We start from the raw sequence: 15,808 nt of genomic DNA on the forward strand, positions 1-15,808 counted from the left end.
ACGTGCCCCATGAGGCCCAGTTGATGCCTGCACATGTGGGCCGGCCTGTCCTTTCCCTCATTCATCCACGAATGCACGCCGTGTTCCAGGTGCTGCTCAGGAACAGGTCATCCATAGACTGCTAAACTCATGAGCAGCATCTTCTAAGTGGGGTAAGAGGGAATAGCTCCTCGTGGAGTCTACAGAATAGAAGAAAAGCAGTTGTTTGACAACACAAAAACGAAACCACTCAATTATGGGTCAAGTGTGTATCAATTACTCTAATACTATATAACAAGGACTCCCTCCTATTTGGGATCAGAGATGGATTCCCAGAGGAAGTGACCTAGGGGTGAATCCCTCAGTGCCTGTGCCATTCCCGGAAGGTCTCTCCACCTCTCGATTCTCCCCACTTTGCTTGATCCTGATGGATGTTGTAAAGCACCAAGTTTTTACCATTGTTTCCTTGATGGAAGCTTTACAGTGGCCTCCTCATATGCAAATTTGAGTCGAGACTTAGTCTCCCTTTGGAGCCTCTTCTAGGCTGTTATACCCAGGCCTAGCTGCTGCCTTCTGATGCCCAGAATGCCCCCAGAGGCATCCCCGACCCCTTCCCTGACCCCTTCTGAGTACCCAGGAAAGGGATCAGGACCTGAGCCTTAGCATTTAAAAGTTGCCTGTCCCTGGGCTACCCTTGGATCAGATCTGACATGCACATTTTCTGTTGCAAACCGCAAACTGCAGACAGTTCCAATCCTGAAACTGTTACAGAAAAAGTGAGAACAAAAGTTAGAAATTTAAAGCAAAAGAGATCTGTGATATCTGGCTCCTCGAACTCTGGACATTGAGGGTATCTAAATGGTACACCAGCATTTTCTTCACTAGTTGTCTGGATCCTGTATCTATTCTGACTACCTCCTCCTCCAAGAAGGTGCCTGGAAATCTGACAGTAGTTCTTTGTGCCATCTTCATTGCTGAGCAGTAATCCTAGGTATACCTGGTGGAAATCATGTGCAAAGACAGGGGTATAATAGTTGTGAGTGAGGGAGAAGAGGGAGCACATTCTGGTAATTGCAAAATCTAGTCTCTGAATGAAAGCTGGTTCATTATAGAAGACATACAGAGAACAGGAGGTCATTTTTGAGCTGCAGAGCCTCAAGATAAAAGCTTGAATATCATCATCCCTTGCTGTTTCAGTAAACCACCGATTGCTACTCATTTTTGCCTGATTTTACATGAAGGATAATCCATTACCTGAAAAGGTAAAGATGAAGTCTGTCTGCCGGAGTACATCTTTTGTTGGGATCTGTCTGATTCATAGAAGAAGTTGGGGAAGGGGAACATGTTAGTCTTCAAAATACTCTACATCGTACACTTCAACTGTGTTCCTTGGGACCACAAAACAGAAACTCCCAGAAATTAGGGTATCTTGATTTGCATCATAAAATAACATCCAGAATTCTAGATGATACAGCAGAGATTCGTGTCCCGTTTTGAGCGATTTATTCTGTTTGAAGTTCCAGGGAAGTTGTGGGACGGTGCATTTCAGTAGGAGGAAGGAGAAGGCAAAGGCGCGAGCGGTGGTCTTCACAGAACCTTGATGGGACTAGAGAAAGTAGTGTTGGGGCAAGGACTACAAAGACCCAGCTAGCCCTGCTATGGACCTTGGTCTTTGCAAGGGAGAAACACAATCAGATCTGTGTTTTTGAAATCTCATTCTGGTGGCTGGCAGTGAGATAGATTGGGTAGTCTCTGATTCCTAAAAACCCCAACGATGTCATCCCTCTGCCACCTCCCCAATCCCTTCAAGTTCAGTTGCTCCAAGAGCTCCTCCCAAATTCTTTTAACAAAATTCTTAAAGAGGATCTCTCTCTGAATTTCTCTAAGAGTAAACCTGAGAATTTGCAGGGAAATCGCCGGGAGTCTCTACTTCTGTGAAGCCGCCAAAGGGCTTTTGCCTGCTGATATGTGAGAACCTCCAGAGCCTGGTTTCCTGGCAGCCCTCCTTGCCTGTCTCAACCGTTGGGAGCGAGCATCTCTTCAAGCTCTGGGTCCTGTGGTAAATTCTGTGTCTGTAGATGCCTGATGCAGAGTCTTAGCGTATGAACACCCAAGATTTTTAAGTGCTAACAGAATGGGTGAGATTTGGTGATTTTTTTTTCTTTTGCTCAGCTATACTTTTACATTTGCCGTACTTGGATAATAATCATTTCTTAAAAGTTAAAGAAAATAAGTCTAATGAGCACCTAGTATTTGCAAGCACTGAGCAAACTCATGTAAGAAATGGGTTGCCCCAAAAGGGTTACATACCGCAGGGAAGTGCTCTTGTTTTCGGCAGGAAAGAGAGGCCTTATAACAACAGGAAGCGCTGGGAGGCTGAGGAACCCAGGCTTCCAAGCAGAGCTGTTCTGGAAACAATGGCTGCCTGTGGCTCGGGAATATTGGGCAGGAAATGAAAGGATGCTGGGGCAGGGGTGCAGCGGGGAGCTGATAAGCACTACCTGGTTGTTCTTTGCGTGGACTTACAGGACCAACGATGAAGTTGTTTTTTCTAAATGCTCCTCATCTTTCATCAGCAAATTTGATTTTTGAAAAACACAGAAATGAAAAGAACCCAGGGTGCCATAGGTCTGGAAACCATTAGGAAGCTGAGCCTCCTGGGAAACCAGAAGGTACAATGAGCAAGAGAAGGTATTTCTCACCCTCAGGGCAAGGTCGCCTCAGGCAGGGGTGTGGTGGGGCCTTCAGATGGTCTCACACCGTTTCAAGCCATGTCCCTGAGGCCTCCCCACATCCGTAATAATAAAAATAGCATTGAGCTAATAGGAGTTCAGTTATATCAAGGGAGATATGTATAAACCTTCTGAGATTGACCTTTGTATCTATTTAACACAAATTTCCATGCATACGGGAAGGGTAAGTTTTGGGAGATGTTCATACAAGTAGGAAACAAAAACACAAGTAAAAAAAAAAAAAAAAAACCGAACACTAGCACTTTGCCCTGGAAGAACTAGGTAGAAACCAGCACGGGTGAGAACTTGAACACTGCGGGTAGAAGCCAAGTCTGTCTTCAGTCTCAAGCCCAGCTTCATGCAGAAAGTTCACGCCAGGGGTTGTTAGACCTGGAGGGAACATTAGCCGTCATCTAGATCCAAAACTTGTTCTTGGTACAGATGAAAGTCTGAGGCTAGGAGTGCCTCCCCCCATCCCCGACCACTGGAAGATACACAGCTGATTCTTGTGGCTTTAACTGATAAAACCCAGCCCCTAGTACCTGTGGGAGAATTCAAAAGGGGAACAGTTACTCTCCTCAACAGTCTGAAATCTGGTATTTGGGGGTCAGGATGAAAACTCAGCTTTCTTAACTCATTGTTTTACATCCTTGTCCATCATCAGGTTGCTCTTGGACAGGAAATCACCTCTGCTTCCTGCTGCTTTCTGGTCTTCCCCGTGCCTGGGCTGTGCCTCAGTTTCCCTAGCTTGGAGGTCATATTTATAAAATGTCCTGGAAAGTACATGAACTTTGGTCTTAAACAGGCTTGTAATGGCACCCTATCTTTGCCACTAGCTGTTTAACCGTGGACAAATCATCCAACTACCTAGCATCTGAGTTGCCCATCTATAAAATAGGAATAGGTATGCCTCCAAGACAGGGTTGTGAGAATTAAATCATTAAGCATGATACTCCACATAGCATTTGATGAGCGCATCCCATGACCACCCACTAGGCATGCAAAAAGAAAAAAAAAATGTCAGCTGGATACACTCAGCTGAGGGAAGAAAGTCTCATTATCCTCGTTCTTAAGATGATTGGTGTTAGTGAAGCATACGATTCAAGGTTTACTTTCCCTGTTTATCTTTTGTTAACCTGCTCAGCACCATCCCTTCTCCCCCAGGACTCTCCCTGGAGGCATATGAGTTCATCTTCTTTACGTGTGACCAAGGTGTAGCCTCTATCCACGGCATCCCTAGAAGCAGGTGGCAAGAAAGAGGACGTGCTTGTCCAGGAACTAAAACCTTGATCAGGTGACCGAGGCTGACTGTGCCCTTCATGCAGTTAAATTGAGGATTTGAATAATTTGTTGGCAATGGAAAGGAAAGTGGTGCTCACAAGCAGGGCCTGGGAGTAGACTGGGGTGTGACTAAAAGGTCAGCCCCATGGAGTGAGTGATGCCTGCCCCACAAATAGCCTGGGAACAAAGTCAGACAGTAGGAAGGATGAGTGTTTAAAAAGTCTACAAATGACACACAGCCCAGAAGCCTCCATTTTCAGCAATAGGACAAGGTCCTTCTGTACTATTCCTTTGTGCAAGGTGAACCGGGCCAGCTAAGCCCCGGGCCATGGAGGGGCTCCTGGGAGACTTGTTTTCCCTGAATGCAGCCTCATCCTGTCCCACCCCTTGTCTCTACTCAGTACTGCCTTCCTTGAGGCCAGAGCCTCCTCCCTCATCCACCTCACCGCCAGTCCCTCTGAGGCTGTTTCCACTTGCCCACTAACTCACTGATGATGTGGAGTCCCAGATATTTCCCTGCCCTCAACCAGCCTTCTACCTCTGAGTCAGAAAGGCACTAGAGAAATTTCAGAATTCAGCTAAAAAAGAGTGAGCCTTCTCCTTCTCCCCTTCTCTTTCATCCTCAACAAAACATAAAGGGTCCTCTCCACTAACCTCCATTTTTTTTTCTTTTTGGAGCAATAGGTTTGGGATGAGTCTTTCCCCTCATAGTATCTCCTCCCCCTGCCCAGCTTTCTCAAAGGGCTTGGCAGGAAGAATTCAATGGTTAGCCCCGATGAGGCAGTGGGGAGAGTCTGTCCCCTGAGCTGCAGGGATTGGACATCCTCCTATTGGCAACAGGGAGCCACTGAATGTTCAAGAGGAAGGGAGCTTTACAATCCAGTTAGTGTTTTAGAAAGATTTGTCTGGCAGTGGAGATCAAAATGGAACAAAATCTTCCCGGGCTGTCATTAGAAACTCCCCTAGTTTATCTGAACGCTTCTCCACCAGACTGGTCTAGTCAGCATTCCTGGAATTCACCACATTGTTTCTTGCTTTCCCACCTTGTTTATACCATTCCCTACACCAAAAAGTGGGTGGCATTTATTAAGTGCTTATTATATGCCAGACGCTTAACCAAGCGTTCCGCATGTCTTATAGTATACATTATATACATTACCTCACGTTGTATCATATTGCATCACAACATCTTCCGTCACCCCCTCAAACCAGCGTCAAGACCTCTTATGGCCTAGCCTGGATTGGTCCATCTTTATCCACTTATGTCCCACATGTGAGCCCTTCGGGGTGAAGATCCTGTCCCAGAAGCCTCTAGTGTGGTGCCCCTGTACCGTCGGCACCCTATAAATGCACACAATCTCCTCTTTTGATCAGCACCCCAAAGCCATGTCTGACCTCCCCCACCATGTGTAATCTCTTTAGAAGGACTTCTATCACATTTTTTGTGCCTCTCTAGAGCCCTTAACATAGTTTGCTTGATATTTTCATATCAGCCAGGTTACTTAACACCTTTGAGCTTGTTTCCTTGTTTATCAAGAAGGGATGAATACCTCCCCCATAAGGTGGTTGTGCCTTGGGTGCAAACAGTGGATGAAAGTGTAGACCTCAGGGGCTGCCTGGGTGGCTCAGTGGTTTAAGCCTCTGCCTTCAGCTCAGGTCATGATGTCACGGTCCTGGGATCGAGTCCCACATCAGGCTCTCTGAGGGCAGGGAGCCTGCTTCTTCCTCTCTCTCTCTCCCTCTCTGCCTACTTGTGATTTCTCTCTCTGTCAAATAAATAAAATCTTAAAAAAAAGAAAAAAAAAGAAAGTGTAGAGCTCAGAGATCAGCATAAAGAAGGTGCACAGTGAGTTCTATTCCTTTCTTGTCTTCCTGAGGACAAAGGTCTTACCTTTTCGTCCTTTGGGCTAGATGGCTTCTCTACATGTTTGACTGAGAATCATTGTCACTGGAAGGGGGGGGTGCGCTGACAACAGCTGGGGTGGGTCTGGGTATGCACCAGAGGGAAGATCTGGACACTTCTACAGGAAAGAGCGGACTTGACTTAGAATCTGAGACCATGAAAGTGGAAAGGGGAGGGGGCTCCAGGATGCAGTCCGCCATCATGAGCCCAGCTACGGAATGGAGCTAGTCCTTGGCCATACCAGGCCAGCCGGTTAGGCAAATACCTCTATTTAACAAGGAGTAATTATCTCAGTGGGGTCATCGGAGACGATTTCAACATTTAGAAATTGCCTCACGGACTTCAGAAGGCCCTCTGGCTTCTTCAGTGAAATTTGTTTTTCAAAAACCTAGGTCTTTCTTTAAAAAAAAAAAAAAAAACCTATTTCTACATGATCCTCATTACAGAAAACTCAGAAAAGTGAAGTTTAAAATACAACAAAGCAAAAGTCATTGGTTTCTACCACCTAGAGGTAACTACTATTAACATTTCAGTGTGTAGAGAGACCATCACTATGTGGTTTTTAGATTTGTTTCTTGCTTCCCAGCTTGTTCATACTACCAGCATTTTTTGAATTCATTAAAACTTTGTTCTAGTTTTATTGAGATATAATTGACATTACTGTATGAGTTTAAGGTTTACAGAATAATGGTTTGACTTGCATATAGTGTGAAATGATAACAGCAATGTGTTTAGTTAACATCTGTCCTCTCCTATAGCTAGGATAAAAAGAGAAAGCAAAAAAGAAAAAAAAAATTTTCTCTGTAGTGGGAACTCTTCAGATTTACTCTCTTAACAACTTTCCTACATGTCACATGGCAGCATCAACTGGAGTCATCCTGCTGAACGTTATATCCCTATTTGTCTTGTAACTGGAAGTCTTTTGACCACCTTTCCCCAATTTCCTCTTCCCCTACTTTCTGCGTCTGGTAACTTCAATTCTGATCTCTCTTTCTAGGAGTTTTGTTTTGTTTAGTTTTGTTTTTAAGATTCCACAGGTAAGTGGATTCATACAGGATTTGTCCTCTGCTGATTTATTTCACTTGGCGTCAAGCTCTCCAGGTTTACCTATGTTGTTGCAAATGGCAGGATTTCCTTCTTTCTTATGGCTGAAAAATATTCCTGAGTGTGTGTGTTTGTGTGTGTGTGTGTGTGTGTGTGTACAATCCACTGATGGACACTTGGGTTGTTTTCATATCTTGGCTATTGTAAATAATGCTGCTGTGAACAGGCAGGTGCAGATATCTTTTTGAAGTTAGTATTTTCATTTCCTTTGGAAATAACCCCAAAAGTGGAATTGCTGGATCATATGGTAGTTCTATTTTTTTTTTTTTTAAACACTGCATGCTGTTTTCCATAGTGGCTGTACCAATTTGCAATCCCACCAGCAGTGCACAAGTTTCTTTTTTTGCCGCATCCACATGCAAAAAAATATTTTTTCATGATGGCCATTCTAACAGGCATGAGGCAATGCCTCATTGTGGTGTTGATTGGCATTTCCCTACTGATGAGTGGTGTTGAATATCTTTTCATCTGTCTGTTGGCCTTTCATATGTCTTCTTTGGAGAAATGTCTATTCAGGTCTTTCATCCGTTTTTTAATTGAATTTTTTGGTGTTTTGTTTTTTAGTTTATTTTTTTTTGTTTCTGTTTTATTGTTTGCTTTTGAGTTATTGTTCTTTGCATACTTCGGATATTAGCCCCGAATCAGAGATGTGATTTGCAAATAGTTTTTCCCATTCTGTAGCTTGTCTTTTCACTTGTTGATTATTTCTTTGGCTGTGCAGAAGCTTTTTAGTTTCATGTAGTCCTGCTTGTTTATTTTTGATTAATGTTGTTTGTGCTTTATGTGTCATCTCCAAAAACTTATTGCCAAGACCCATGTCAAGGAGATTTTTCCCTATGTTTTCTTCTAAGAGTTTCAGGTCTTACACTGAAACTTAATTCATTTCAAGTTAATTTTTGTAAGTAGTGTAGGATGGGGTCTGGTTTCATTCTTTTACATGTGAGTATCCGATTTTACCAGCACCATTTATTGAAGAAACTGTCTTTTCTCTATTAAGTATTCTTGGCTCTCTTGCCAAATATTAGTTGACTGTACATACTTGGGTTCATTCTAGGCTCTTGCTTCTGTTCCATTGGTCAGTCTGTCTGTGTTTATGCTAGTACCATACTGTTTTGGTTATTATCGCTTTACCGAACAGCTGGATGAGAGTAGGCTTGCAGTAAATATTTGTTAAATTTCATTTTTTGTTGTTATTAAATTTCATTTTTCATGACACTTTTTTTCTTATAGTGAGAAGTCTCCCTCTTATACCCTTAGCCCACCCCTGGGTCCTTCTGTAGGCAGCTAAACTTATGACTTCCTTATGTGTCCTTCCACAAATATTTAATGCATATACAAATGAATTGCATGTCTATTCTTCTAGTCTCTCTTTTTAAAAAAACATATGCTATCATACTGTCATGCTTGTCTTCTCCTTTTTTTTTTTTTTTTGCTCGACAATGTACCTTGGAGACCACTCTCTATCGGTACGTGGAAGTTTTTTCATTCTTTTTAATAACTGTGTAGTATTTCACTAAATGGATATTCTATATTTATATAAGCAGCCTTCTATTGATGGACAATCTTATACTATTACAAAAATTACTTCAATGAAATAAGCTTGCCTATATGGAAATATCCTAGAATTGAAATAATGAAAATGTTCTGAAAAGTGATGGTTGCTTAACTCTGAAATATACTCCAAACCACTTAAGTATATGCTTTGAAAGGGTGAGTTTTACAGCATTTGAATTATATCTGAATATTTTAAAGATGAAAATTAAAAAAAAAACAAACTTTCCTCTAAGGAGAACATGTCAAAGCCTGAATATATTTAAAATTTTTGTCTTTAGAAAATTAGAAGGTGGTTAATTTGCTTCTTTAAAGAACAGAGAACATTATACTTCTTAATATTAATACCACACAGGTGTGCCTGGGTGGCTCAGTAGGTTGAGCATCTGACTCTTGGTTTTGGCTCCTATCATGATCTCAGGGTCGTGAGATCAAGCTCTGGTTGTCTCCATGGTCAGGGCAGAGTCTGCTTGAGATCCTGTCCCTCTTCCCCTACCCCTGTCCTGAACTCTCTTTTTCTCTCCTTCTCAAATAAATAATTAAATAAAATATTTTTTTTTAAAAATAAAAATAAATAAAACCAATACCACACATTTTGAAACTTTTCCTTAACACTACACTAGACCAAGAGGAAGAGAGTAGAAAGAAGTTACAAGGGGAGGAAGAAGAATCAGAGGGGAAATTGTGGGGGACGGCAACCTCTAGGCAAGCTGAGACTCACAGAGGCTAGAGGAGAGCATGGCACAAATAGCCTGAGTTGCAGGACAGAAAGAAAGAGCAGGAGATAGCAGAGAGAGAAATTTCCCGGAGCCACTGGGACAGCTTTTAGTTTCCCCGGGGGTGGAGGGGAGCTAGGAAGTTCTCTGTTGATAGCCAAGAATAATGGAAAAGTAAACGAATTCTTTACTCCATCTCATGAAAAACAATGCCATAGGGCCTTCTCATTCACAGCATAGCAATGCTGCTTAAAGACCTCACTCTCTACCCTACGCACAGCAGCAGTCTCAGAGAATTTCTTCCCTGTTCAGGGGCTTGTCTCCCTCACTCTTTTACCTTCCTCCTGCAAGTATCAATTCTTCCACACCCACCCAAGTGGCCCTTGGTCCTTTCTAGCACCTCAGTCAAGATGATGAAACTATCCTTCATTCCTGGAATTTTCCCTGACCCCTTCCCAATTCCTACCTCCTGCCTCTCCCCTGCTTTCTCCTACTATAAATTAGTGTGCACTTGCTAATATAAACGGAAGTGTACAGAATGTATATAGTCTGGCTTCTGTCACCCATGTGCTATATCATTCTTTTTTTATGGCTGACCAGGATTCCACTGTGTGTATATACCATTAGACTTCACTTTCAAGATTAGGAATGCAGGACCCAGAGAGAGGATGAAATCCGATTAGTAGAAGACCTTAACAAAAATCCAGAACAGAGAGGAAAGAGGACCATGTTTTCCTAAAACCCAAATGCGCTTTGAACTATGAAATCCTATGGCCACCAAGAGCGCATCAGTAAGCAAGCCAAACTGCTTGTTGCAATCTCTGTCTCCAGATCTGATGAGATCCTGGCCACAAAGGGAAACAGGGCAGCTTAGCAGACATTACTTCTGGGAGTACTCAGAGAAATGATTTAACTGCGGGCCTTTTCTGCACTATGCCCTTGAAGAGGTTAGGAATTGAGAAAAGAAGTGCGCCATATTATGTATAAGTATCAAATGTCTTTTAGTTGTACCAGGTTGGATCAAATGAGACAAAAGACTTTAAAATGTTGTGTCAACCGTAAGGCATAAATCAAAGGCAGAGTTTTCTTTTCCACCAGAAACTACTTCAAGATTTATTTTGTGCTCAGATTTAAAATGTAACACTTGAGATTGCTGATCCAGGAGAAACAAAACAAAAAAGGATCTTCGAGAACCTTCAGTGAAACAGTTCAAAGAAGTTATAACATTATATCATAATCAGCATCTGCGTGGATCTCTGTAGGAGACTTCAAGTTCTTTGGGTCCATGATAAATCCTACAGAAGTAGCTCTCGGACTCTAGCTAGCCTCACTCCTTCCCATGCCCAAAGTGACAGTGAAAGCTTTCTTTCCATCTATCACCATTCAGCTATTTGGTGTCAAACTTCTTTTTTTTTTTTTTTTTAAAGATTTTATTTATTTGACAGAGAGAGATCACAAGTAGGCAGATAGGCAAGCAGAGAGAGAGAGAGGAGGAAGCAGGCTCCCTGCCGAGCAGAGAGTCTGATGCAGGACTCGATCCCATGATCCTGAGATCATGACCTGAGCTGAAGGCAGAGGCCTAACCCACTGAGCCACCCAGGCGCCCCTTGCTGTCAAACTTCTACCCTGCCCAGAATCAGAGGGTGTCCCCAATTTGGTTGGACCCCAGGGACAACGGTCTAAAGAAATCTGAGTCTCTGAGACTGAACTCCCAGTGGCCCCCCGCAACACTCTGCATCAGTATTACCCTCAGACCCTGGCTTCCTAAGTGGGTACCTCAGGTGGGCAGTGTTCCCATCATCTGGGAATTTCTTAAAAATGCAAATTCTTGACACTCTTCCCCCATTGGGACCCACATGTTAACAAGATCCCAGAGATCTGTGTCACATTAAAAAGTATGAGAAGCTCCGATTTATAGACTAGTGGTTCTTCAGCCTTAGCACAGATCAGAATCTCCTGGAGGCAGCTGCTGCAGGTGCACCTGGCCGGGGGTACCACAGTCTGAGAACCGCGACTCTGGCTCTAGAACTAGATGATTACAGAGATTAAGTGGATCCTTTCCCATTTGCTGAGTATGATGGAGAATCCCTACATCTTCCAACTCAGTCTGAGATAAGAATCCAGGAAAGCTAACACTCCTCAGGGACTGGGACTATGGCCTCCTCCCCTGAGTTGTTTTAATATTGCCTCTAGTTTAAACAGAGCTGTGGGTGAAAGGTTCTAGGGCCTTGGTATCAAAGGCAGAGTAAATTTATGACAGAGGCTCCATTCGGGAATGTGTTCTCTCCACCTTTAAAACAAACAGACCTGAGGTGCTATAGCTAAGAGCTGCGGTCCTGGGAGGGCCCCACCTGAGAATGGGATAGGATGGTTGGTGACCCTACACCACCCCTCCTGGAGAGTGTTTTCTAAAGGTCCTTCAAGTCCAGGGCTTTTGTCTTGAGTCCTTCTTGGGAATGCTCAGAGCTCTTAAGTGCACTTGTGCCCTGCATGACCCAACAGCCATGTGCTTCGGCATGGAGACACACTGCGGGACACAAGGCCAACCACAGCCCGGGGACTCTAACGTACAGTTTGTACACTGTTGGATCCTGCTGCCTTGGTGCTACGAAGACACACCTAAATGCATAGAAAAGAGACTTCAGACAAGGGAAATTAACTTCACATAGAAATATTTAACCAAAGAGGGACACAAAAGCTGTTCCACATAGTAGTGATGAGTGTCAGCTGGAAAGAGGTTGGTCCATTCTGCCCTAATCGCCCATGGGATGGGAGGACACAAATTATTTTCACCAAGATTACATCTCACAAATTATGAACTTAAATCACAAATAGGCTTCAAATAGAAATAATAACTGTCATTGTAGAATGCTTATTATATGTCAGGATCTGTGCTAAATGTTTACAGTATTACTTCAATCCTAGGTATGAGGTTAATATCACCGTTATCCTCATTTTATAGATGTAGAAACTGAGAAACAGGGTTATGACCTATGTATTTTGCTCAAGGTTGCAAAGGCAGTTTGATGTCCAAATCTGTGTTCTTAATCATAGACCAAATATGGCAGGTTACAAAAACCACAGCTTGGCATGATAGGGAAAGGACTGGCCATTATTGTGTATGACAGGGATTAAAAAAAAAAAAAAACAAAAACAAGAAAACCCAAAACAATTTTTTTAAGCAATGGAACTCTGTTTGTCTACTTATGTATTTATTTATTATTTAGCAGCATGGGGTAAGAGACAAAAATCTCACAAAGAACACTATCTCTTAAAACAGATCAAAGTAGAGCTCTTCTGGTAGAAGCCAAGCAGAGGCCCCAGACCCCTTCCTAACCTCACAGCCCCTCCTCCACCACACTCTGCTCCCAATCCGTATTCCCTCATAGTGAGGGGTACTACCATGCAGGTCTCTCGTCTCAATATTTCCAGTCCCGAGTCCATTCCCTGCCCTCTTTCCACCTGGGATAACTACGAAGCTCTTCTCTGGTTCCGGTCATGGGAGACCAGGCTAAAACATGGATGTGTCCTGGAGGGGAATGGCCCAGAGGGTGCACGGCCTTTGAAAGATGGGTGGAATACTTGAAGTATAACGAGTTTTACTGAGTGTCCGAAGTTACAGTTAGTAGTTGAATGAAATGGTGGGGGAATTGTTTAGAAAATGTTGTAATAGAAAAAATAATCAGTTTCAATTTGCATTTTGCTGGTTAATCATAAAACTGGGCAGTTGAAAAGAAAGAAAGAAAGAGAAAGAAAGAAAAGAAAAGAAAAGGAAGAAAGGAAATGTTGTAATGGGGACTCCAGGCAGAGGGTTGTATCTAAATACCCAGTGTTTACTTTCATAAAAGCCCAGCTCAGCCTGGAATCGTGTGCAAGCACCATCATGTACCTTAAGCATTAATGGATTGGCGTTCCTCTAAGCCTAAGGCATTCATGGATTGGGGGGAGGCAGCACAGTGCTAGCCCAAGCACTGGCTCATAGAGTTCCTATACCCCACCACCTCCACAACTGAAGACTTCAAGTGCCCAAGGCTTTGGGAGCTCCCTAAAAAACCACCGTCCACAGCAGTCTCATGGAGGGACCTCAGGTGATCTGTCCAGGGGCCAAAGTGGCAAGTAATTCGCTGCTCTCTCCATGCCATCCAAAATGCTTGTAGCTGCTATTCTATGGTACTGATCTTCCTGGATCAATCAGGGTCAGCCTTGAGGAGAGGTCGGCATATCCAGACATTTCTACCTAGGCAGTAGAAACTTCTGGAGTGGCAGGAATTCAAAAGGCCATGTTGATCCCTTTTATGTGGTCCATTCAATCCATGGCTCTTTGAGCCATTCATGGTATTGGCGGAGGGTGGTTCTCACCTTTAAAAAAAACACTTTAACCTATTATCACCTTTAACATTCTAGTAGACATCGTCAGTCTCTTTTCCTTTGTATCTTTTTAAACATAGCTAAATTCACAACGTGTATTCGAATTTGTGCCTTGTTTTTCTTTTACCGACTTATATGCATTTTTCCACGTGTTAATTACTTTTTATAAGCGACAAATAATGTTGAGTGACAAAAGTAAATTTATCCGCACCCTCGGTTTCTTCATGTGTAGAATATAGACAGTTGTATCATGCGACAGTCACCTAGAAAGCTTTTAAAGCATAGACTGCTGGGCCCCACCTCCAGAATTTCTGATTCACTGGGTCTGGAGTAGGGCCTGGGAATTTGCACGCCCAACAAGTTCCCAGGAGATGCTGATGCTGCCAGTCAGAAGACCACACTTGGAGCACCAGTGAAACGAGGAGATCGAGTTGTGGGATTTCCAAGGTCACTGCTGGTTTCAGAATCTAAGTGTTTGCATATTTTTCAAATTCCTTGAAAAAACCCAACCAACTTTTAAAACATATGACTTTTCTAAAGTTTAACAAAACCTCATGATTTTTTTAAACACAAAAGAATATCATCTACCATTGAAAAGTAATTGTTTCCACTTGTAACTCACATGCATTCCATACTTGCTTCTCTTTGAAGTTACCTGGATTTTTTAAAGGATCTCTTTAAAGGACAGTTAGACTTATAGCTAATGCTTTATTGTTTTTCTTTACGTAGTTCCATATGTATTGAAGAGCTGTGCAGAATTTATAGAGACTCACGGCATTGTGGATGGAATCTATCGGCTTTCAGGAGTCACCTCAAATATACAAAGGCTAAGGTAAGCTGAAAGAATAGCCCCAGAAAGAATTCTCCTGCCATCCTTCCACTGTCCATACCTCTGTCTGCCAGGGTTGGGAGTATTATATACCTGACGGGGTTGAGGGAAGCGTGGCAGAGCAGACTAAGTGCTAAGTTTTCAGATGCCTAACTGTTCTTAATCTAATCAGGAAATCCTCTCTTCTGATGTAATTCTTTCCAACAAAAAAAAGCTCCTGAGGTTTTTAATCTGTTTCTTTTTAAAAAATATTTTATTTATTTGACAGAGAGCGATCACAAGTAGGCAGAGAAGCAGGCTGAGAGAGAGGGGGAATCAGGCTCGCCGCTGAGCAGAGAGCCCAATGTGGGACTTGATCCCAAGACCCTGAGATCATGACCTGAGCCGAAGACAGAGGCTTTAACCCACTGAGCCACCCAGGCGCCCCTAATCTGTTTCTTTGTCTTGCACCAGGTTTATCCTTCTTAGGTGGATTCAGTGGAACTCAAATGATTTCAATCTCAAGTTAGAACAACATAACTATTAGCGTTCACTTATCTACCCAGAGCTCAGTTAGGTTCCTGTTAAGAACTTGGAGATGATTCGAGTTTTTCTGTTGGTGCGCACACTCACCATTTGCTAGTTCCTTCGGTCAGGAACTTAAAAATCTGCATGACTGTGTATTTTTCTCAGTGAGGCTGAGATTTTAAAAATTATGAGTAGATGAACTATTTCCAATTCCACAGATTTATCCTAAACAATTCTAAAATTTAGGGGGAAGAAATTTCTATCACATTGAATTAAGAGTACAATAACCTTCACACAAAACACAGATATGTATGTGTATGCTCTATGTGTATTAAATATATATAATAAAGGGAGTAGATATATAGTATACTTACAGTGTTTTACCAAGTGTTATTTTTATATATTTATATGTTTAATTATAAGGGGAGACTTTTAAAACAGTAAAAACATTCATATTAGCAGATTAGTCCATTAAATTGAATAGATTGTACGGTTAATTCATCTTCTGTCTTCTTCCTCTGATTTTGTTCTGCCTCTCCTCCTCCCATCACAGTTGTAATGACATTCTACAAAAGGAAAAGGAATAAGACATCCTTTTTTTACTCCTGGGGAAGTGGTGACTGTTAAAAACTAATTGGTTTGTGCAACCATCGAGTTTGACAGATCTATGTACTTACATAATGTCACCATAATTTACTAGCCTGACCTTTTCTAGAGTTTCAACAGCAAATACTTTTTTTAATATTTTACTCTTTGCTCTGAAAGAGGCTACACAGTAGTTGGTGTGGTGGGAGAACTCTTGGGCAGTAGCCAAATTCTTTTTCATTAAAGGACCAAC

General features: G+C 42.5%; 1 protein-coding gene across 1 annotated transcript in view; it reads left to right on the forward strand.

The window, feature by feature from the left end:
- Window positions 1–15,808, forward strand: part of ARHGAP31 (Rho GTPase activating protein 31) — a 112,601-nt gene that overhangs the window by 48,077 nt on the left and 48,716 nt on the right. Inside the window, exon 2 of the mRNA XM_032852288.1 lies at window positions 14,364–14,466. Within this exon, the coding sequence (XP_032708179.1) occupies window positions 14,364–14,466 (103 nt within the window). The remainder of the gene's footprint in view (window positions 1–14,363; window positions 14,467–15,808) is intronic.

This window comes from Lontra canadensis, unplaced genomic scaffold (assembly GCF_010015895.1).
Source record: "Lontra canadensis isolate GAN:19392208 unplaced genomic scaffold, GSC_riverotter_1.0 scaffold6, whole genome shotgun sequence".
In the NCBI taxonomy this organism is placed as follows: Eukaryota; Metazoa; Chordata; class Mammalia; order Carnivora; family Mustelidae; genus Lontra; species Lontra canadensis.